The sequence below is a fragment of the Somniosus microcephalus genome, chromosome 11 (assembly GCF_052327205.1).
Source record: "Somniosus microcephalus isolate GS21.2 chromosome 11, FLI_Smic_1.0, whole genome shotgun sequence".
Classification (NCBI taxonomy): domain Eukaryota; kingdom Metazoa; phylum Chordata; class Chondrichthyes; order Squaliformes; family Somniosidae; genus Somniosus; species Somniosus microcephalus.
This window is the reverse complement of record NC_140997.1, coordinates 24,737,947-24,763,089: the sequence shown is the minus strand read 5'-3', so window position 1 is coordinate 24,763,089 and position 25,143 is coordinate 24,737,947. Positions and strand designations below refer to the sequence as shown.

Sequence of the window (25,143 nt, the reverse complement as noted above, 5' to 3'; positions counted from 1 at the left end):
AGGGACGTCTGGTCAGCCTACATTAGACATCCATCCCTTTTATGTATATTTCACATCTCCCGTACCGTACATTTATCTACATTAAAATTCCATCTGCTGTTCTTTAGCTTTTCCACTGAATTTGCTGACAAGCAAAGGAATCTGAAAATAACCGTTCCAAGTCTGTCACTTGATCACATAGCTTGGAATCATCAATAAATTTTGCATTAATATAAGTTGTTATGCCTTTGGGATTTTTACTCAATTTTTTTTAGGTTCAGCATTACCATAGGTAAGTCCTCACTCTCTACATCCCAATGTTCTTTCACTCACCCAAATATCTACCAGATTAAGGCAAGACTTACTGGTTGGGTTTTCCACTTCTGTGCTTGCCAACCTGCAACGTTCCGTCCATTAAAACAAATGGGGGGAGGGTTCTGCTGAACAGACAAAGCATGCTGACTATTCCTCGTGGCCTCACTGCTCTTTAGATGAATTTTGGCAGTATTCTGTATATTCCTTTGAAGTACTAGGGTTAGAAACGAATATGGTCTGAAGTTCCACTTCTCAACTCATTCCTTGTTTTTGGAATCAGGATTAGTCACAGTCTTTTCAAATCTATCCCCTGTATTACAGATTAGCCAGACCCTTTATTCCATTGGGCCCAGGCATCATGAAACAATTAATGCACGTTTCCTCACCTCGACAATGTTATAGTTCTTATGACTAGATGTCTAGTGTCTTCATTTGTGAAGAATGATTACTAATAAATTGTTTAACATGCCTACTATTTCATGGTGCTATGTCCTATTTCTACCTGGCGTATTCATGCAATAGTTCTATCTGACACATCCATTAAGGGGCCCCCTTCTGGTTTAATTGTACTTTTAAGCTAAATAGAGAAAACACACATACATATCTTTGGGATCCCCGGTCCCCTTGGTCATGTTTTTACAATGACTTTTTTTTACTATCCTCTTATACTTTAATTTTAGTTATTCTCAAATGTCTTCTGTATAACTCCCATTCCTCGCTATTTTTGATCCTTGCATCTTTAAATCTCATTTGGCTACTGTCGTCATTTTTTTCCATCCCAAAGAAGGATTTATACTTCCATCCGATACCCTTTAAAGAAGTCTTTAAATACTCTAATTTTTCTTTTATTTAAATTTAGAAGTCGAGGTCAAAAGTTAAGGTCCATTGTGCAGGATGCCACCAAGAGCAGGAGATGAGAAGTTAAGTCAGAAAGTCATGATTAAATGAAGCCAAGCTTTAAAAGCTTGTAGGTTGTGAGAAGGGAAAAGTGAAAGAAGTAAGGAGTTCCTAGAGTTTGAAGGCTTGGAAAATTTGGCCTTCACTATATTGGAATGAGTCAATTTCAACATGTTGAGGAACAGTATTTAGGATCGTGCATTTGGAGTTTGGGATAAATAAGAAAGTTCAAAGGACCGTAGATCAAAGGGAGACAGAAAGCAAAAAAATGTATCCTCTGCAGACTGACCTTGTTGAATCCTGGAGTTCTCACTTTGGGGCTCATGGAAGAAGTGCAGGCTTTTATGTTTAGTCGGTGATTATGGCAGTGCACCTTTTACTAGTAAAATTACCATCTTGCTCTGTATTTAATGTTCTATGCTCCAATTAAGTGAAGGGTATAGCTGTACACTGTCACCTTTTCGAACCCAAGTAGCGTAGGACATTACCAGCAACTCCTTACCACACAAAACAGGCTCCGAACTTGAACGCAACATCGTACACAAGTGATGTGCAGATTTTTTTTTGGAATTGAAAAATTTATTAAATTTATTAAATGAATACATTGTAAACCAGATTGCAAAAAGACATGAATAACACTGAACCTGTAGAAAAATATATACGGTTTTCCTAAAAAATTTGGAACAAAAATGTTAGATAGCAATTGCATATGTTTGACCTCCTGCAGCCAAGTGGGTTTTTTTTTTATTTTTATTTTTATTTTTTTTAAAAGCAGGTCCAGGTTTTTATATCGTGACAATGCCAAAAAATAATATAGCACCAAAGGCTGGTACCCCACACACATATGCACAGAGGCTGCCAGCAACCATAAAACATTGAGGTATAAAGAGATATTCTACTGCACGTAAAAAAATACCTAAGTTGGGCATGAAAGATTCAGAGGAGTTTAAAAGGATTTTTCTAAAGGTTAAGGATTTCATTCTCTTTTTAGAATCCTCATCACGGAATATCCCTTAATTATGAAAGGCATCAAATTAGTAAGATTCATTTTGCGGAACAGTGACAAAAGCACATGTAAACTCAAAATAGACACATGGCAGCAAAATGGGCTCAAAAACTTGCACGGTTCCCAGAGCACAAAAACAGAAATCACAAGTAAACTTTGGGAAACCTCAATATTTGGAAAAGGTTTTCAAAAGTGAAACATTTAACAGTTTGTTTCTTCACAAATTTAAGGGAGAATTAAATGGAAAAGGAGAAAGCAACACCAGTAGACTGCAGTGTAAAAATGATGCCCTTGCCGATGGAAGGGCATTCCTTCACTGACAGAGGTTAGCAGAAAGACAGATTTAAAATCTATATAAATGGATCATTCTGTATTACAATTCCGGCCAATGCAATTTTTTTTGAAAGGATTCTATACAAAAATACAATGTTGCAGGATTTTGTTATTTGCACAGCACCGACCGTCAATCACCACTGTATAAAAGATGCCGCTGGAGAAGCCAAAATGAGTTGGGCATTCTGTCCAACCTCTCGTTACATCAAAAGTATGAGAAAACATATCACTAAAATAATTCAGAGCAATGAAGGACTTCTACCCAGAATGTTACTCTATCTTTCCCTTTCAGAAGTTCATTAACCCACAAAGTATCCACAAATGGCAGATTCGGCCTTCACTATGTTGTATTTGCTTAATGTTCAAGTCAATTCTACAAAACCAGGTATACACACATACTGTGCTTTCTAGGGGAAAGATCATAAAGTAAAGAACAAATAAATATTATAAGACAAGCCTCACTGGGACAATTAAACCGCCACCCACCCAACCCAATTTTTACTCGTGTTTTCAAATGCCTCCGACTATCGCAGCACAATATATTTAACCTGGTAACACAGAAAAATAAAAGGAATAGGGAGAAAATAATTTCACTTACTGGATCCCTTAACACCAATATTTTAATTGTTTTCTAATAACGATGTTGATATCCTCACGGTTAGACGCTATTTATGAACAGTGGAATAATTGTCAATGGTGACTGATATTTTCTTTAAAAAAACTGCAGGATTTCCATTTGTGCCTAGTTTTTAATGGTTGTATGATAATGCAGATTAAAGTTAAGAGACATCTGGTCATTGTAATATATGTCATCTCAGGAGCCAATGTCTCAGTAATTAGTATCCAAGGATGTATTGCCATCATAATCCACCTTTTCCAGTGGCCATCGCATTGGATAGGCTCCAGGATGAGTCAAACTTTTTTTTTCTTAAAACAGCTGTTTTATTTTATTCCGTAACTCTATAAACTGTGCCGTGTTCAGCATTTCCATGGCTGGAATAACCTGCATCAACAGAGGGGAAAGAAATTTCATGATTCTCAAAATGACTTTCAGAGCTGCCACAGAATTTCAAATGAAATGGTTTAACCCCAATGGGAGTCGAATCCTGAGAGCAGGAAGGTGGCACACGTCTTCAAACACATGCTGTGCAGTGCTAGGACATAGGTTTGAAGCTAGGAATTACCCCCAGCAATACAATCACTCTGGGATACATTCTTTAACAAGCGGGTTACATAGCAGCATGATGAAGATATGGGGAAAGGCTCCTTGACTGCCGTCTTGGTGATGTATGATGTGTGACAAGGGAAATCAAAAGCAAGTAAGGAATTTTTTTTTTTTTTTTTAAATGCTGTGAGGCCTAATTATAAGGGGATTGATATATAATGAAGATTCTAAGGAACTATTATGTAATTACCCTTATTTCCCTCCTCCCAAATTTGTAGTGCATATCAAAGAATTTGACAACACAGATTGTTATTTTACAAATCATACCTTATTTTGTAGAAAACTGTGAAGTGTTTGTGTCCAGAGACATTCCTTGGTTTTGAATCTGTGAAAGAATATGGTCACAAATTAGCTACAGTGACAGAATCCTACTTCCAATATAAGCCCACTGTCTGATCGGAGATATTAATCCAGATCCATCAGTGTTAGTTGCAGAAATAATTGATGGGCTTTCTGAATTCCTTTCAACTCATCACTTGGCTATGGACCACCAATGTGACTTCCTCAACTCTGGGAAGACTTAGTAGGGCACATCCACAACAGAGAGTTCATATCACACAAGAGGCAAATATGACAAAAAGACACATTAAACACATGGACAAGTAGCATTGCACAACCAAATCAAATAAATTCATTTAATATATCTTGGAGTCTGTCACTCTTTAATGCTGTAGAAAATGAATCATCAGCTGTATAACAGCCAAACAAATGGTGGACTCTTGCGATGTTCTTTGTGCGCGTGTCTGGAAAGTCCTTTTCATATAAAGTTGATGACAATGATTGCTAGCACTGGGCAGTGCTAGCAGATAGAAGACTGTCCCTGGAGGTCTTTGTGGATCAGATGGCACAGTCTTGATCTCCCTTGTGAGTCTGAGCTTTCTGATGCCACACTGAGGTACTTGAGATTTGCCAAGTCATACACCTCTTAGGCCTTCTCTGCTCCCAGGTCTCTCACACTTCTGCTCAACTGCAATATGCCAGTCAGTGCCACGCTACACCAATGGTTATGGGCAGAAAACACTACTATTTTCCACTCACTGCTGTGGTGCTAGTTTGAAATCATCACTAACTCCAGGTCTGATTGGAGTAAAATACATCAATGTTACTGTGCAGCTGAGAAATGCTGCATCAATTCATTAGCATAATCTACAGCTGATAATTTGAAGTCTTTTCTTGCACTAAAACTGTTGAATTATCCAATAATTTGAATTAAGCAACATAAATAACACAGTAAAGTTGAAATTCAGGGATCTGAATCTGAATAAAGAGTAGACTGTAATAGCCTTGCCGAAGAGCACTAAACACAGCCAAATCATCAGTTAACATTTTCGGCACCAGTTTTTGATCTGCCCCTACATTTACACTAAAATTAGCAGACAAGGGGAATTTCAGACCCCAGATATTCTCAGGTGCCCTTGCTGCCAAGTCATTCTAGTAGCATTACCCAGCTGGTAGCAGGTTTTCCTTGGGTTGGACAGCTCTACTTTCATCTCAGTGTGAAGTAGCAGTCCTTAAAACTTTCAATGGAGTCACTCGAGGATACGCAGGAAAGCCTACCAGGAAGATGATCCCACCTGGCAGGTAGCTGCTGGAGGTAGAAATCTTTCAACATTGTAACTGACAAGATACTGCTGTTTTACTTCTATGGCCTGTACAGCTATCAAGTGTTGGTGTGCCAGTTATTTTTGATGAATTTATTGCAGAAAGCTGGATCATGGATGAAGTTCCGTGCGCTTCCAACAACCCACTGAAGGCACTAACTCATGCAGGGTACTGCTTCATGGGCATCATCAGCCATCTGCTACATCAACCAATTCTTCACGAGTGGAGTGTAGAAAGTGCGTGCTGATAGCTATTTGGAATATAGGAAGGGGAGTTGGCCATTCAGCCCCTCGAGCCTGTTCTGCCTTTTCTCCAGAAAAAAGACTGAGAGGTGACCTGATAGTCTTTAAAATGATGAAGGAATTTGACGTTAGATGTAGAGAAGATGTTTCCACTTGTGGGAGAGTCCAAAACTAGGGGCCATAAATAGAAGATAGTCACTAATAAATCCAACAAGGAACTTATGAGACACGTCTTTACTCGGAGAGCAATTTGAATGTGGAGCTCACTACCACATGGAGTGGTTGAGGTGAATAGCGCAGATGCATTTAAGGGGAAGCTAGACAAGTACACGAGGGAGAAAGGAATAGAAGGATACGTTGATTGGGAAAGATGAAGTAAATAAAGTGGGAGGAGGCTCATGTGGAGCACAAACACCGGCATTGACCTGTTTGCGAGTCAAATGGCCTGTTTCTGTGCTGTAAAATTCTATATAAAACCATCGGGAGTGCTTTTGTGAATTGAACTTTAAGTATTTGTAGGCAATATGTGCAAATGAAGAGTGATATGGGAAACCATCCAGTCATTTTAATTTTAACTCTGGTTCACAATAGTAATTTTTAAAAATTTAAATAGGGCTGTGACAGACGATTGCAATCAAGTGTTCAATTAACTCATTGACCAATTCATAGAACGAACACTAGAATTGTTTAAAGCTCTAGAAATTGTTTAAAACACAAATACCCAGGTGGAAGGCAATTATCTATAATTTCTTTCTGGATTCTAATGACAGATTTTAAACTGCTCCAGTTTTGCTATTATGGGTTGCAGTGCCCTCAGAGACCGTCCATTTCTTTTCTCCATTGTATTAAAGCTTTACAACTCTCTCTCTCAGATATCCATTATATAATTACAGGTCTATTTACAGTCATTGCTGGGCAAATATTAAGAATGGAGAATAGAAAACAATAATTTGAGAAATTTTATGTAGAAAATAGGATTCTAGGCTCTGCGTCTCACATCCTCCGAACATATATTTAAACTACTTCATAAAACTGGAGGAATTAAAAAAATTTCCAATGTCGTGGTGGCTAAATACATTAGTGTGATACGGAGTCATTCAGACCAGGAAGGTTTGATCCTTAGTCTTTTTTAAATTAATTCATGGATGGGGGCGTCACTGGCAAAGTCGGCATTTATTGCCCATCCCTATTTCCTTACCAGACCGGGTAAGGACGGCAGGTTTCCTTCCCTAAAGGCGATTGGTGAACCAGTTGGATTTTTACGGCAATCGAATAGCTTCATAGTCACTTAATTACTGATACCAGCTTTTTATTTCCAGATTATTTAGTTTATGTTTAAACAGAATTCAAATTCTGAAACTGCTATGATGCAGTAACATAACCACGACACTAACACACTAAAGTCTGCACTAAGTTAGCTGATTTCAACCAAGGTAGCAGTTGGCCTCAGCATCCCTGAGCTGAGGGAAGTGGGGGGGGAAGAAAAGAGGACAGGATCAAGCTCCCAGTGATGGTCCCGATGGTTGAACAGCCTGCCAAGATGCACACGTTTGAGCAAGGTATCAAAGGGCAAGCCAGCCCCACCATACCTATATGCCAGCAAGAGCCAGTATCTTCAGAAGTGGAGAAAACAGAAGGATTTTTTTTTAAAGAAACCAACAGATTCAAAGACAAAATCATTTTTAAAACACCTTAGGACAAGTTCCTATGCTTATATATCACCCAGGCAAATAAGATACGAGACTCTATTGGTACAGAACAGTGTCCCAATTATAAAGTGCCAAATAGAAAACCTATAGTAAACATTAAAAATATTTTTTGTAGTATTTTATTAGGGAAAGAAACAGATCCTGAATATTACACCAGCTTGTAAGGAGGAGAAAAAGCCTCTTTGTTTTTAAGAACATAAGAAATAAGAGGTCATACGGCCCCTCGAGCCCGCTCCGCCATTCAATGGCTGATCATCGACCTCAACTCCACTTTCCTGCCCGATCTCCATATCCCTCGATTCCCCTAGAGTCCAAAAATCTATCTCAGCCTTGAATATACTCAAAGACTGAGCATTCATAGCCCTCTGGGGCAGAGAATTCCAAAGATTCACAACCCTCTGACTGACGAAATTCCTCCCCATCTCGGTCTTAAATGGCCTACCCCTTATCCTGAGACTATGCCCCCTGGTTCTAGACACTCCAGCCAGGGGAAACAACCTCTCAGCATCTACCCTGTCAATCCCCTTCAGAATTGTGTATGTTTCAATGAGATCACCTCTCATTCTTCTAAACTCCAGAGAGTATAGACCCATTCTACACAATCTCTCATCATAAGACAGCCCTCTCATCCCAGGAATCAATCTAGTGAACTCGCAATCTAGTATACTGTATTCGCTGCTCACGATGCGGTCTCCTCTACATTGGGGAGACCAAACGCAGATTGGGTGACCGCTTTGCGGAACACCTCTGTTCAGTCCGTAAGGGTGACCCCGAGCTTCCGGTCGCCTGTCATTTTAATTCACCACTCCATTCCCACTCAGACCTCACCGTCCTTGGCCTCTTGTATTGTTCCACGGAAGCTCAACGTAAACTCGAGGAACAGCACCCCATCTTCCGATTAGGCACTCTGCAGCCTTCCGGACTCAATATCGAGTTCAACAATTTCAGATCATAACCTCGGCCCCTATTACACATTTTTTCTTGTAATTTTTCCACTCCTTTCCCCCCCCCCCCCTTTCCTTTTGTTTCTCTCTCACATCTGGCAGCTATCTCTTGCCCTACCAGTACACTTTACACCTAATCTCAGCCTATTACCATCTCGTCTAGCTCTTTTACTTCTTTTGTTTCTTTCACTTCTTTTGTCCGATCGCAGCCCTGCCTTCGATCTATTTTCTTTTCTTTCCAGTTTTGAAGAAGGGTTCGACCCGAAACGTCAACTCAAATTTCTCTCCACAGATGTTGCCTGACCTGCTGGGTTTTTCCAGCATTTTCTGTTGTTATAGTGAACCTTTGTTGCACCGCCTCCAAGGCAAGTATATCCTTCCTTAGATAAGGAGACCAAAACTGTGCACAGTACTCCAGGTGTGGTCTCACCAAGGCCCTGTACAATTATAGCAAGACTTCCTTACTCTTATACTCCAACCCCCTTGCAATAAAGGCCAACATGCCATTTGCCTTCCTTATTGCTTGCTGTACCTGCATGCTAGCTTTCTGTCTTTCTTGCACAAGGACACCCAAATCTCTCTCAACACCAACATTTTAAAGTTTCTCACCATTTATAAAATATTGTTTTTCTATTCTTCCTACCAAAGTGAATAACCTCACATTTCCCTACATTATACTCCATCTGCCACCTTACTGCCCACTCACTTAGTCTATCTATATCCCTTTGCAGACTCGGTGTTCTCCTCACAGCTTACTGTCCCACCTAGCTTTGTATCATCAGAAAACTTGGATAGGTCATTAATATAGATTGTAAATAGCTGAGGCCCCAACACTGATCCTTGCAGCACCCCACTAGTTACAGCCTGTCAACCTGAAAAAGATCCGCTTATCCCTATTCTCTGATTTCTGTCCGTTAACCAATCCTCTATCCATGCTACTATATTACCCCCAATCCCATGAGCCCTAATCTTGTGTAATAACCTTTTATGTGGCACCTTATCGAATGCCTTTTGGAAATCCAAATATACTACATCCACTGGTTCCCCTTTATCTACCCTGCTAGTTACATCCTCAAAAAACTAATAAATTTGTCAAACACAGGGCCTGGATCCTCTATCAGTACACGACTTTTATTTTGGGCAGGTGTGAACAATGGGACTCTGCTGTTTTGAACCCCTTTTGAAATCATATTAAAGGCTAATAACATTTAAAAATCTAGATGCCAAAGACATTTAAAAAGTCCTACTGTACCACACTGCAGCTAACTCGAGACACTTGACATTACTTTTAAAATTTAATGGGATCTTTGCAGATTCCAGAAATACTCACTCATGCCACGCCTCCACAAGAATGTTGAGCACAGGAATGCTAACAGATTGGATAGTAGCTTGTTTAAAGGACAGGAAGAGGGTCACCAGATCAGAGACATAGTCTGCATCATGACACTTAAACCTAAATAAAGTTGAGAAATACACTTTAAATAAATATATTACCATCTTTGACAAAGATTTTAATAATAGAAAAGCAAATTTGGCAGTACTAAGGTCAGACCACTGAAAACAGTGGGATATTTTGGAGGGAAACAATGACAGGCTGCAAACAGCTAAAATTTAGCGCCATGCATTAAAAAGGGACTTTAAAGGAATTAAGCAAGACTTGGCAATTCTGGTAAAAACTTATTTTTACTATGGCGCAAGTAGCGAGATAATCACAGTTTATTCAAATTGAGCTCTATCTGGAAGGTCGGTGCTTCACATGCCATCTCATGAAATTCTTAGTAATCACAATGGCATCCTGTTTGGAGACAGACTGTCATCAATGGTGCCCATGGTCATTGTTTAGATGATATAAAAGCTTTTCACAAGACATCAATTCTGCTTTAAGTATGATGGGCATGCAAGCAATCAGGTTTAGTGGTAAAAGCTTGTGTTACCCACATAATGGGGTGATTAAGTAGTAATTACAGTAGAAATCTTTACAGAACAAATGTTAATATAAAAGATCATGTTTGTTTTCTTAGAAGTGCTCGATTAAATGTGCAAAACCGTATATAGTATAACCACTCTCTTGCACATGGGAAGTCATGACACATTCAGTATTCAGGTCAAGCAGGGTTGAGGGGAGGTGGGGGGATAAATGGACCCAGCTGGGAGTGGTGCAAAGGGGGAGGAGGCAGACTGGAGGGGAAGAGGGCAGAGAGGAGGGGATTCAGCTACCTTCCCCAGTCTCTACATTTACCTCAGGTCAGATTTTACTGCAGTAAGGGGCGGGGGAAGTGTAAAAAAAAATGCAACAGTCTCTACTCTGGCCATTACTGGAAGGGATTGAACAGGAAAACTGCAGCTCACACTTCCTTGTTAATGGATGCCAAAGAGTTCATTTGACTTGTCAGCCCAGGGAAGGGGGGAACTGTGCAATTCATGAGTTTGCACGATTAACAGACTTGCACTTGGGTTGATTGGGCGAGAACTGGCTGGCACTTAATGGGTTCAACTGAACAGGTGGGAATCAGCTGGAAGTGATGTGCAATTTATTTCTGTTTTTCACTATTTCAGTTGAGATGGAAAAAGAATCTCGTTCTAGGTTAGCATATTACAGTGCTTACAACCAGGTTTTGGCTGATAGAGGCAAATGCTATTGTGGCAATTTATTTCCACAGTTCCTATTCTGGCAGGTTGCAGTGACAATCTTCTTACTACTGTTAGACTAAAACACAGGAGACTGCAAAAACACTACAATGGCTCAGCATATTCTAAGCACCAGTAGAGGGCTTTGCACCCAATGATACTTGGTAGGCGTGGAATACCAATGACCAATCACACTGCTGCCTACAGTAACACATACTGCAGATAAATAAATATTGGCACTCTTGGGATGCATTTTCCCATCAAGATACTATGCCATTGGAATGTTGTGACCCACCTAATTTATGACAGATATGGCATTGATATTATACATAATATTTAGTAATGCAATTCTTCCCATGGTGCACTACTTACACTAATGACTTATAATCCCACTCAACATAACCATCTAAACAAATGGCTGAGGGGGGGGGATTAAAATACCGACAAAATATCCAGATCTACCACCAGCAGTAGTGAAATCTTACTTACGTATCAATCAACATGCTTTTATATACATAAATATTGCTGCTCAACATGGCACAGAAATGGTGCAAGACCTCCTCTTTCACGCTCAGGCTGTCGAACAGGAGCTTCAGAGCCCAGAAATTTTTCTAGAATTACCACAAACAATATTAATCAGCATAAGGAAATTCATACCTGTTTCCTAGAACAATATAGGTCATGGATCCAACCAGGGAACAGGCTATTTTAGATCTTGTATTGTGTAATGAGACCAGGTTAATTAGCAATCTCATAGTAAAGGATCCTCTGGGGCAGAGTGATCATAATATGATAGAATTTTACATTAATTTTGAGTGACTTGCCTAAGTCCGAAACTAGAGTCTTAAACTTAAATAAAGCCAATTACATAGGTATGAGGGGCGAGTTGGCAAAGGTAGATTGGAAAAATAGATTAAAAGGTATGGCGGTAGATAAGCAGTGGCATTTAAAGAAATATTTCATAATTCTCAACAAAAATACATTCCATTGAGAAACAAAAACTCCATGGGAAAAGTGATCCAACCGTGGCTAAATGAAGAAGTTAATGATAGCATTAGATTGAAAGAAGCTTATAATGTTGCAAAGAATAATAGCAAGCCTGAGAGTTTCATAAACCAGCAAAGGTTGACCAAAAAATTGATAAAAAGGGAAAAAATAGAATGAGAGAAAACTAGCAAGAAATATAATAGCAGATTGTAAGAGTTTCTACAAGTATATAAAAAGGAAAAAAAAAGTACCAAAAGTAAACGTTGGTCCCTTAGAGGCTGAGACAGGAGAAATTATTATGGGGAGTAAGGAAATGGCAGAAACGTTAAACAAATATTTTGTATCTGCAGGGCATTCTGGAGGGGGAGGATGAACAGCCAGCTGTCGTGGTGCATATAGGTATCAACGATATAGGTAAAAAATGGGATGCGTCCTAAAAGCTGAATATAGGGAGTTAGGAGGAAAATTTAAAAATAGGACCTCAAAAAGGTAGTAATCTCAGGATTGCTACCAGTGCCACGTGCTAGTCAGAGTAGAAATAGAAGGATATTTCAGATGAATACGTGGCTAGAGGAATGGTGCAAGGGGGAGGGATTCAAATTCCTGGGACATTGGAACCGGTTCTGGGGGAGGTGGGACCAGTACAAACTAGACGGTTATTACCTGGGCAGGACCGGGACCGGGGTCCTAGGGGGAGTGTTTGCTGGTGCTGTTGGGGAGGGTTTAAGCTAAAATGGCAGGGGGTTGGGAACCGGTGCAGGGAGACAGAGGAGAGGGAAGCAAGGATAGAAGCAAAAGATAGGAAGGAGAAAAGCAAAAAAGTGGAAGGCAGAGAAATCAAGTGTGTAAATCAAACAGGGCCACAGTAAATAATAATTCTAAAAGGACTAAAAAAAGTGTTAAAAAAACAAGCCTGAAGGCTTTGTGTCTTAATGCGAGGGAGCATTCATAATAAGGTGGATGAATTAGCTGCGCAAATAGATGTAAACGGATATGATATAATTGGGATTACGGAGACATGGCTCCAAGGTGACCAAGACTGGGAATTCAACATCCAGGGGTATTCAATATTCAGGAAGGATAGGCAAAAGGAAAAGGAGGTGGGGTAGCATTGCTGGTTAAAGAGGAGATTAACCAAATAGTAAGGAAGGATATTAGCTCTGATGATGTGGAATCTGTATGGGTAGAGCTGAGAAATACCATGGGACAGAAAATGTTAGTGAGAGTTGTATACAGACCCCCAAACAATAATGCGGAGGTTGGGGACGGCATTAAACAGGAAATTAGAGACGCGTGCAATAAGGGCACAGCATTTATCATAGGTGACTTTAATTTACATATAGATTGGGCTAACCAAATTACTAACAATACTGTGGAGTAGGAATTCCTAGAGTGTATACGGGATGGTTTCCTGGACCAATATGTTGAGGAACCAACTAGAGATCAGGCCATCTTAGACTGGGTATTATGTAATGAGAAAGGATTGATTAGCAATCTTGTTGTGCGAGGCCCCTTGGGGAGGAACGATCATAATATGATAGAATTCTTCATTAAGATGGAGAATGAAGTAGTTGACTCAGAGACTAGGGTCCTGAATTTAAATAAAGGAAACTACGATGGTATGAGGCGCGACTTGGCTAGGATGGATTGGGGAATGTTACTTGCAATGGCAAACATTTAAAGATCGCATGGATGAACTACAGAATTTGTTCATCCCGGTCTGGCATAAAAATAAAACAAAAAAGGTGGTACAACCGTGGCTAACAAGGGAAATTAGGGATAGCATAAGATCCAAGGAGACGACATATAATTTGGCCAGAAAAAGCAGCAAACTTGAGGATTGGGAGCAGTTTAGGATTCAGCAAAGGAGGACAAAACGATTAATTAAGAGGGGGAAAATAGAGGATGAAAGTAAGCTTGCAGGGAACATAAAAACTGATTGTAAAAGCTTCTATAGATACGTGAAGAAAAAAAGACTGGTGAAGTCAAGTGTAGGTCCCTTGCAGTCAGAATCTGGGGAATTTATAATGGGGAACAAAGACATGGCTGACCAATTAAATACATACTTTGGTTCTGTCTTCACAAAGGAGGATACAAATAATCTCCTAGAGATGTCAGGGAATATAGGGTCTAATGAGAGGGAGGAACTGAATGAAATCAGTATTTGTAGGAAATGGTGTTTGGGAAATTGACGGTATTGAAGGCCGATAAATCCCCAGGGCCTGATAATCTACATCCTAGGGTACTTAAGGAAGTGGCCCTAGAAATAGTAGATGCATTGCTGGTCATCTTCCAAAATTCTATAGACTCTGGCACAGTTCCCATGGATTGGAGGGTAGCTAATGTACCCCACTATTTAAAAAAGGTGGTAGAGAGAAAATGGGGAATTACAGACCGGTAAGCCTGACATCGGTAGTGGGGAAAATGCTAGAGTCCTTTATAAAAGATGCAATAGCAGAGCACTTGGAAAACAGTGACAGGATCGGACAAAGTCAACATGGATTTACAAAAGGTAAATCGTGCTTGACTAATCTACTGGAATTTTTTGAGGATGTAACTGGTAGAATGGATAAAGGAGAACCAGTGGATGTGCTGTATTTGGACTTTCTGAAGGCTTTCGATAAGGTCCCGCATAAGAGATTAGCGTGCAAAGTTAAAGCGCATGGGATCGGGGGCAAGGTACTGACTTGGATAGAGAACTGGTTGGCAGACAGGAAGCAAAGAGTTAGAATAAACGGGTCTTTTTCCGAGTGGCAGGCAGTGACTAGTGGGTTACCGCAGGGATCGGTGCTAGGACCCCAGCTATTCACAATATATATTAATGATGTAGACGAGGGAACTAGATGTAATCTCTCCCAAGTTTGCAGACGACACAAAGCTGGGTGGGCGTGTGTGCTGTGAGGAGGATGCAGAGAAACTCCAGTATGATTTGGACAGGTTGGGTGATTGGGCAGATGCAGTATAATGTGGATAAATGCGAGGTTATCCACTTTGGTGGCAAAAACAGGAAGGCAGATTATCTGAACGGTAGAACGGAATAGATTGGGAGAAGGGGAAGTGCAATGAGACCTGGGTGTCCTTGTGCACCAGTCGCTGAAGGTAAGCATGCAGGTGCAGCAGGCGGTTAAGAAGGCAAATGGTATGTTGGCCTTCATAGCGAGAGGATTTGAGTACAGGACCAAGGATGTCTTGCTGCAGTTGTACAGGGCCTTGATGAGACCACACCTTGCATAGTGTGTGCAGTTTTGGTCGCCTGATCTGAGGAAGGATGTTCTTGCCATGGAGGGAGTGCAGCAAAGATTCACCAGACTGATACCTGGGATGGCAGGAATGACGTACGAGGAGAGATTGGGTCGATTGGGCTTATATTCGCTGGAGTTTAGAAGAATGAGAGGGGATCTCATTGAAACTTATAAAATTCTAACAGGACTAGACAGACTAGATACAGGAAGGATGTTCCCGATGGCAGGGGAGTCCAGAACCAGGGGTCACAGACTAAAGATAAGGGGTAAGCCATTTAGGACAGAGATGAGGAGAAATTTCTTCACCCAGAGAGTGGTGAACCTGTGGAATTCTCTACCACAAAAGGCAGTTGAGGCCAATTCATTAAATATATTCAAGAAGGAGTTAGATATATTTCTTAAGGCTAAAGGGATCAAGGGATATGGGGAGAAAGCAGGGACAGGGTACTGAATTTGGATGATCAGCCATGATCTCATTAAATGGCAGAGCAGGCTCGAGGGACCGAATGGCCTACTCCTGCTCCTATCTTCTATGTTTCTATGTTTATCTGTCTTCACAGCAGAAGACACAAAAAGCATACCAAAAATAGCAGGGAACCAAGGGTCAGGAACTTAACGTAATTAATACAAGTGGAGAAAATACCAGAGAAACTCATGGGACGGCCTACATCCGAGGGTTGTAAAAGAGGTGGCTGAAGAGATAGTGGATGCATTGGTTTTGATCTTCCAAAATTCCCTAGATTCTAGAATGGTCCCAGTGGATTGAAAGGTTGCAAATGCAACACCGCTATTCAAGAAAGGAGGGAGAGAAAAAACAGGGAACTACAGACCAGTTAGCCTGACATCAGTCATTGGGAAAATGCTGGAATCCATTGTTAAGGAAATGGTATCAAGTCAGTTAGAAAATCATAACATGATTAGACAGTCAACATGGTTTTTCTTTAATCATTTTTTATGGGATGTGGGCGTCGCTGGCAAGGCCAGCATTTATTGCCCATCCCTAATTGCCCTCGAGAAGGTGGTAGTGAGCCGCCTTCTTGAACCGCTGCAGTCTGTGTGGTGAAGGTACTCCCACAGTGCTGTTAGGGAGGGAGTTCCAGGATTTTGATCCAGCGACGATGAAGGATCGGCGATATACTTCTAAATCAGGATGGTGTGTGACTTGGAGGGGAACTTGGAGGTGGTGGTGTTCCCATGCGTCTGCTGCCCTTGTCCTTCTAGGTGGAAAAGGTCACGGGTTTGGGAGGTGCAGCCGAGGAAGCCTTGGCAAGTTGCTGCAGTGCATCTTGTAGATGGTACATGCTGCAGCCAAGGTACGCCGGTGGAGGTAGTGAATGTTTAAGGTGGCGTGGATGGGGTGCAAATCAAACGGGCTCTTTGTCCTGGATGGTGTCGAGCTTAAGTGTTGTTGCAGCGGCAATCATCCAGGCAAGTGGGGAGTATTCCATCACACTCCTGACTTGTGGTTTGCAGATGGTGGATAGGCTTTGGGGGAATCAGGAAATGAGTCACTCACCGCAGAATACCCAGCCTCTGACCCACTCTTGTAGCCACAGTATTTATGTGGCTGGTCCAGTTAAGTTTCTGGTCAATGGTGACCCCCAGGATGTTGTTGGTGGGGGATTAGATGATGGTAATGCCATTGAATGTCATGGGGAGGTGGTTACACTCTCTTTTTGGAGATAGTCATTGCCTGGCACTTCTGTGCCGCAAACGTTACTTGCCACTTCATGCCACTTATCAGCCCAAGTCTGAATGTTGTCTCGGTCTTGCTGCATGCGGGCACGGACTGCTTCATTATCTGAGGAGTTGCGAATGGAACTGAACACTGCAATCATCAGCGAACATCCCCCCTTCTGACCCTATGATGGAGGGTAGGTCATTGATGATGCAGCCAAGATAGTCGGGCCAAGGGAACCGCCCTGAAGATCTACTGCAGCAATGTCCTGGGGCGGAGATGATTGCCCGCTAGCAACCACAACTATCTTCCTTTGTGCTAGGTACAACTTCAGGCAATGGAGAGTTTTCTCCGATTTCCATTGACTTCAATTTTACTAGGGCTCCTTGACTGGCATCTGTGATGGTGGGGACCCAAGGACGAGGCTGAGATGGATCATCCACGCGTTACTTCTGGCTGAAGATGGTTGCAAATCCGTTAGCCTTGCCTTTTGCACTCACGTGCTGGGCTCCACCATCGTTGAGGATGGGGTTGTTCATGGAGTCTCCTCCTCCCATTAGTTGCTTAATTGTCCACTAGTATTCACAACTAGATGTGGCAAGACTGCAGAGCTTTGATCTGATCCGTTGCTTGTGGGATCGTTTGGCTCTGTCAATAGCATGCTGCTTCTGCTGTTTAGCATGCATGTAGTCCTGTGTTGTAGCTTCACTAGGTTGGCACCTCATTTTCAGGTACACCTGGTATGCTCTTCTACACTCCTCACTGAACCAGAGTTGGCCGCCTGGCTTGATGGTAATGGTAGGAGTGCCGGGCCAGGAAGTTATGAATTGTGATGGAATACGCTCCACTTGCCTGGATGAGTGCTGCTCCAACAACACTCGAAGCTCGACACCATCCAGGACAAAGCAGCCCGCTTGATTGGCACCCCATCCACCACCTTAAAACATTCACTCCCTCCACCACCGGCGTACCGTGGCTGCAGTGTGTGCCATTTACAGGATGCACTGCAGCAACTCGCCAAGGCTTCTTCGGCAGCACCTCTCAAACCCGCGACCTTTTCCACCTAGAAGGACAAGGGCAGCAGGCGCATGGGAACACCACCACCTCCAAGTCGCACACCATCCTGACGTGGAAGTATATCGCCGATCCTTCATCGTCGCTGGGTCAAAATCCTGGAACTCCCTACCTAACAGCACTGTGGGAGTACCATTACCACACGGACTGCAGAGGTTCAAGAAGGCAGCTCACCACCACCTTCTCAAGGGCAACTAGGGATGGGCAATAAATGCTGGCATTGGCAGCGACGCCCTGATCCCATACACGAATTTAAAAAAAATTCTGCTGCTGCTGATAGCCCACAGCCCTCATGGATGCCCAGTTTTGAGCTGCTAGATTTGTTCTGAATCTATTCCATTTAGCACCATAGTGCCACACAACACGATGGAGGGTGTCCTCAGTGTGAAAACGGGACTTTGTTTTCACAAGGACTGTGAGGTGGTCACTCCTACCAACACTGTCATCACACAGAAACCCCACAGTGCAGATAGAGGCCGTTTCGGCCCATCGTGCCTGCACCGACACATATCCCACCCGATCCCCGTAACCCCTACACCAACACATATCCCACCCTATCCCCGTAACCCCACGTATTTAATCCCAACACTAAGGGTCAATTTATCATAGCCAATCAACCTAACCCGCACATCTTTGGACTGTGGACAGATGCATCTACGACAGGTAGATTGGTGAGGATGAGGTCAAGTAGCTTTTTCCCTCGAGCTAGTTCTCTCTCCACCTGTCGCAGGCCCAGTCTGGCAGCTAAGTCAGTAGTGGTGCTACTGAACCAATCTTGGTGATGGACACTGAAGTCCCCCACCCAAAGTACATTCGGTGCCCTTGCTTCTTCCAAGTGGTGTTCAGCATGGAGGAGTACTGGTTAATCAGCTGAGGGAGGGTAGTAGGTGCTAATCAGCAGGAGGTTTCCTTGCCCATGTTTGACCGGATGCCATGAGGCTTCATGGGGTCTGGGGTCAATGTTGAGGACTCCCGGGGCCACTACCTCTCGACTGCATACCTCAAGTGAGACTGCCGATGGGAGAGGACATACCCAAGGATGGCGATGAAGAAGTCTGGGATGTCATATTCACAGAATCATACCTAGGTCAGGCTGTTGCTTGACTAGTCTGTGGGACAGCTCTCCCAATTTTGGCACAAGTCCCCAGCTGTTAGTGAGGAGGACTTTGCAGAATCGACTGGGCTGGGCGTGCCTTTGTCGTGTCCAAATCAATGCCGAGTGGTCCGCCTGGTTTTATTCTTATTGTATTGTAGCAGTTTGATATAACTGAGTGGCTTGCTCAGCCATTTCAGAGTGCAGTTAAGAGTCAACCACAATGCTGTGGGTCTGGAGTCACATATTGGTCAGACTGGGTAAGGACAGCAGATTTCCATTACAGATACTAGTTTTTTATTCCAGATGTATTTAATTAACTGAATTCAAATTCTGAACTCAAGTCTCTGGATTATTAGTCCAGGCCTCTGGATTACTAGTCTTCTAACATAACCACTATGCTACCGTACCCTATTGTTGGTGCCAGGTTAGTGACTAAACATCTACACTGTCATCTTGGCATCACTGTGAAGCACCATACAAAAACAACCTTCCATCCCTTTCTCTGTCTCCTTAATACCAAGGGGATAATGCTCACCAATTTAACTTCTACTCATCTTTCCTGCAGATCCACCACAGCAATGGGGGAAATGATGATAATGAGGAAGAGAACAGCAGAGTGCAACCCATCCACCGGACACTTCCTGCCCAGTGTTCTTCTGCACCAACCCCCTCCAACTTACCCTCTGCAGCACTTGCTTTCTTACTGCCCCATACCAGCTAAGATCAAGGAGGATGTGACACCTTCCTAGGAGAAGCTAGGGAGAACGCTATCGAGTTGTGGGACCCAGAACTCATGGGTACTCACCTGAAAAGAAGAATGTTCAAGGAACATCATACCTACATACAGGCTCTGCAATCAAGCTCTGAGAATGCGCGGCAACTGACGGGTATAACTCTCGAGTGTACAGTTCTTTTGTGGCAACATCATGGAAGTTCTGTCATTGTTACAGAAACCAATGGCGCATGCGTCAGCTTTCACTGGAATATGCAGCAGATCCCCAGCTAAGAAACGGCCAGGGACCAGTTGGTGACTTCACCTCCATGGAAGCACACACTGCAGCTCTGATGGCAATATTACAAAGAACAGAGAGCAGCTTGCATAGTGGCTTCCAGACCACATGTGGCAAGAATGCATTCTGCTGTCCCTCGGGGCTCTAAGGATCCAATACCTGCCATTAGACCAGACACCTTGCTGATCAGTGGGGCCACAGATCCAGGGCCCAGTGGAACAGTGACAGCTGGAGTCCAAAAAGATCTAGCACTAGATCACATGGGCGAAGTGAAATATTCAAACTAGAATATCAGTTACTCTACTTTCACGTAGAATGATGAGTGAAAACAGCAGATACACCAAGGAAAAATAGCAAAGAATTCTCAAAGACTGTTGGCTGACTTATTTTCCCCTGTATTCATTTTAATGACAAAGCAGACATCAGTAAACAGGGGAACAAGGCCAACAGAAATTCAATTTTAATCTATTTGTGCCACTCTCCAAATCTTGCTCCCATCCCAAGATGCCTTCATCAAAAGGAGTAATTGCCCCCACCCCAATGCAGAATTTGAGAGATGCAAAATATATGAGTGGAAATTTAATTCCAAACTCCATGTCAGACCAAGAGTTTGTGCTAGTTACTAAAACAAGACAACAAGCATCACCGCAGCACTAACTGAGGTGAACGGTTTGGAGAAATTTTCAGTCCCACAGCAGGGATGCAGTAGTTATTGTCAGCTATCTCGATCGGCAGGGAAGCTGTTAATTTCAGAGGAGCAAAGGATTCTCATGACTCAGAATAAGCTTTCTGAGACAGTGGATCAACTGCATCTGCCGAAATGCTTGCATGGACCAGGAGAGGATGGAATCCGGTCCAACTGTGGAGGTGCTCCACCAGGCACTAATGTTTTGTGAAAAGCCACAATCCCAGGCAGTGACTTGTTTAAGGGCCACTTTTAAAGTTACCATAAAGCCACTCCATCTAGTTATTCCTTTTTAAACTTTTCCTTTTATTAAACATACCCTCCATCTCCCTCTCCTGAATCCCACCTCTCAGCTGTAGTCAGGAATGGAGGTCCAGGAAAATGTGGAATTCAGTGAAATGAGTCAACATCTTAAGAATAGTAGGGGTAGGGGGGGGGGAAAGAAAGAAAATTTCCAGAATAAAAGGAGGGTAGCAAAATGAAATAATGGAATGAAACAATTGGGAAGAAGAGGGCTAAATTTACATTAATAGTGTTATTAGTGTTAACATAAAATGCAATTCTAAATATCATGAAGCTAGGCGCAATTTCAAAAATACCACTGTGAAAATGTTTCTATGGAGGTAGCCATGGAAATTATACTTGTATTTCAGCATTTTCAGAGTCATTGTGAACATAATGATTAAAATTAGTTTTGTGAAAGAAATTGCACTGAAACAAATTGATTGGTGAGGGAAGGAGGAAAGATGGAATCAACTGCCTTCCATACTGAAAGCATCTATCAATCTCCAGAAATGGATTTTGGAAAGGGAAAGACAAAAGTAAAATAAACTAGTTACAGTAATCTTACTGTTCTTACCCCGTAAGCTACAATTAATGGCAGAACAATGTTCATCATGGAGAGATTCTTGTGCAACATCTGGGCAGCAGCCACCGTTATAAGAATCAATGCAGATTCCCTGTGAAGCTGTAAACAGAACATTTTATATTAGCTTTCATTCATGCAAGTCTTCATGGAATTTTATATAAACTTAAATTGGGACTAAACCATTAAAACAAAAGACCTACTTGTTTCATTGTAAAAAGGCAGCATCTCTGAGAACTAACCAATTGGAAATGATATAGGACCTTAATATCTACAATTTGTTTCAGTTCCCAGGCTTCATGGAGGGGTTGGTGGTGGTGGGAGGAGGGAGACAAATTGGCTATCATTCCTGTTCTTGATCACTGAATATCCCCTGCTGGAAGTGTAGGTATAGATGCTTTTTTGAGGACAGAACTGGACCATGATGTAATGGTCCACTTGATCAAATAACCAACCAATACTCAATGTTCATGCTTGCATATATCAACAACCACCAGGTACTGGAGAGCTGCTACTATCTAGAACCATGTAAAAGAATGAATAACATCTTTAGGATAAGAGTAAAAAAATAAATCATACTGTGTTGTACAGTAACTGGAAGTAGCACTGTAACTAAAATATCCTGATTGGAGTATTTGAATAATGTGGACAATACAAATTTGTTGAAAATAATTGTTTTTCTTCTACTGAAACTCAAGTTTGAAATCGCTAATTTGATGACCAGCACTCCTTTCAGTTTATTACAATCCGATTACGGTCCTAGCTCCATTCCCTCCACTGGTTTAGACTCCAGTGCCCCAGCGAAGCATCGTGCGTGTTCATCCACGTATTAACAGCCACTACCATTTCAGGCAAGTTTTCAGTTTCCTGGATAGGTTCTCTTTCTTTTGCCAGGCTCTGTATCAAGTACAGCTAACTCAACAAGTACTCCAGGTTCCATGAGATTTAGATAGCTAAGGACATTACTGGCTGCACTTGGTGCTTTACATTTGCAGATCAAGTTGCCACACAAAACTATTTTGCCAAGCATTAGACAACACAATGTACATGAACAACAGAGGACTATAGCCAACTCCACTTCAACAGACGTTTAGCACACAGTGTGTGGAACTCAGGATGCAAGCACATTTAAAAAAGTGTCCTAAACATCAAAATCCTATTTTAATTTTGGTGAAGGCACAGCACATTGAACAGACTATTTTAGATATCTAATCATGTTTTAAAAAGTTCTCAGTTTGAGTTACTGAATGTCTGATTGAGGCTGCATTTACTGGTCCGAGACAAATTGTTGTGGTTTTGGTTTCAGTCAGGCATTATCCTTTTTACATTGCCTAGTAAAATTTGAATGCAGCTGCCCAGAACGGAGTTCTGCACCTGTGCTTACACAGACATCCCGAACTCCTCTCTCAGCAGGTAAAATTTCAATGTTTAGACAGTGCGAGCAGCAGCATCTGCAATCTCAACATTTTAAATAACTCTAGATAGATGTGCAAAGTGTCTGGTCCGGGCACTTTACACAGTTGGTGTGACACTGCACTGGATTTACACTCTGTAATGTGAAATGGAAGCAGGGAGTCTCGCTCTCCAATGCTCCAGAGTCAGGTTGGGCCTTGACTCCGGATTTACACTACAACTTCAGCATTGGTGCAAGCAGAAACACTAAATGACACTCTTGGCAAACTAATTATGTGTTTAAAGATAATCAGAGAAAGCATGGTTTTTAGAAATCCAAAATAAAAATCAGAAATACCAGATATACACAAGCAGGTCAATCAGCATCTCAAAGAAAAAGATTTCAGCTACACCTTCATTAGAACTGGCACGGATGCTCAGTGACATGGTGTGACTGTCTAGTATTTCTATTTAGTTGTGTAGTTACTCAAGATTCAATTGTACACATTCTGGAGAGGGGAGCTATCAACAGGTGATCAGAGGCGCATAGGACAGAGAGTATGGGGGAGCTAATAATCATGTATTGGTAGTTACTCCAATGAAAGGTCAATGTTCCAGATTTAATATACAGAATAAACTATTGCCTTATTACATATTTTATTTTATGCTGTTAATTTTAGGGATTTTTTTGTGCTGAGCACTGCCAATGTTCTCCAGGCCACCTATACACAATGTGATTTACTTGTGGGGGCAATTATTGACATATAACCAAGACAGCAGAATGTCAGAAAAATGCTGTGTGTTGGATATATATTATACAATGAGCAGGACAGAATGGGAGCCTTTAAGTTAAAAATAAAATCAGCTTCTTAGAAAGGCATTACACAGTTTTAGGTTTCTACAAATCTAGACCTATAACATTGGGCATTTATTTACTGCTCAGATAGCTCTACAAAAGGAACTTAATTCCTGTAATACTGTCACTTAATAAAATAGTAGCTCCCAAAATACCCATAACTCAGAGGATCTATTGCATTTAATTGTTACAATCCGGCACGGCATTTAGACAAAAGACCTACCACTGATGAAAAGGTTTTAGGTAAGCCCACTATTCCATTCTTCAGATCTTCAAGGATTGCCACCGCAAGGGCAGCAGTGCTCTGATGAGAAATGTTTTAAAAAGTTTATATATTAATTGAGGAATCAATTTCTAAAGCACAACCTTAAAACACAGCCTTCATGACCAACTGTTAAACTTCTGAATAGATTTACGTTGTAGCAATTAACACAAGTTCCTAACATCAACTCACCTCTAGGTGCCCCCCCAGCAATAAATTCTCAAAACAAGTATTCGCACCATCCAGGTTTAGCATCAGTGTAAAGCTGAAACTGTTGTGTATGTACCTTTAAGAGAATAACTGGTCTCAGACTGCAGTACCGGCAGTCACCACCCCTGTATAAAAGGCGCTATTGAGCCTGTTTTTAGTTTCACTATCGACTTCCACCAGTAAAGACTTACTTTGTTCACTCCTGCTGTCCGTGTCTCAATTATTCACGGACGTAACACTGGCGACGAGTAAGAAACGAACTTACCTGCAACTCGGCAGCACCTCAGACAACGTTATTGAAGGTCGAAGCCAGAAGAAAAAAAAAATCCAAAGAAACTCGAGAAACGGGCGTCGACCGTGGGCAACCGCCCTCCAAATCGTCGGATTGGAAACTTGCAGGAGAGACTGTCCAGAGCCAGGCTTGGTTCCTCGGTCTGTGGTTTCCCAGCTAATCGGGCTGGTAGCAGGTAGTGCACTGATCCTTCCTGGGCTGCGGCGGGCTGAAGCTCGATCGGGTGGCTTTTCAACGGGGCCGGGCAGCGAGTCGGGAAGCAAAGAGAGAGAGGGTGGAGCACACAGGGCGCGGCCGGTGCTTCGGAGCCGGGCAGCGTTCGGACCTAAGAGGGAGGAAAGTGTCCCAGAGGGTCCGCTCCACGACGGGAAAATAATAAAAGAAAAAAAAAAATCAATATTAAACGCGCAAGAAACCGTGGAAAGCAGCGCTAACAACAGCGGGGAAGAAGGCAAAGCGCGGGAGGCGCCATTTTAGATTTGCAAGATGCCGAAGACTGGCTGTATCACTGCTTTTGATAATACAATAGAGGACTGGACCACGTATGTGGAAAGAGTCGAGGTATATTTCGAGGCAAACGAAATAGCGGAGGGGAAAAAGGCATCGATATTGCT

The 25,143-nt window shown here is 42.1% G+C and overlaps 1 protein-coding gene across 5 annotated transcripts in view; it reads right to left on the bottom strand.

The window, feature by feature from the left end:
* Positions 1-1,748: 1,748 nt before the first annotated feature.
* The window catches only part of LOC147110395 (uncharacterized), a 96,833-nt gene continuing 73,438 nt past the window's right edge, over positions 1,749-25,143 (bottom strand). For 4 of the 5 annotated variants that reach the window (XM_086000370.1, XM_086000373.1, XM_086000372.1 and 1 more), the window contains 6 exons: positions 23,989-24,069; positions 21,512-21,619; positions 11,370-11,491; positions 9,583-9,705; positions 4,023-4,080; positions 1,749-3,533 (listed from right to left, as the gene is read on the bottom strand). In XM_086000370.1, coding sequence (XP_085856496.1) covers positions 3,459-3,533; positions 4,023-4,080; positions 9,583-9,705; positions 11,370-11,491; positions 21,512-21,619; positions 23,989-24,069 — 567 coding nt within the window. In that variant the 3' untranslated portion in view covers positions 1,749-3,458. Of the gene's footprint in view, positions 3,534-4,022; positions 4,081-9,582; positions 9,706-11,369; positions 11,492-21,511; positions 21,620-23,988; positions 24,070-25,143 lie in introns of those variants that run through there. The other variant, XM_086000374.1, reaches the window with a different exon arrangement.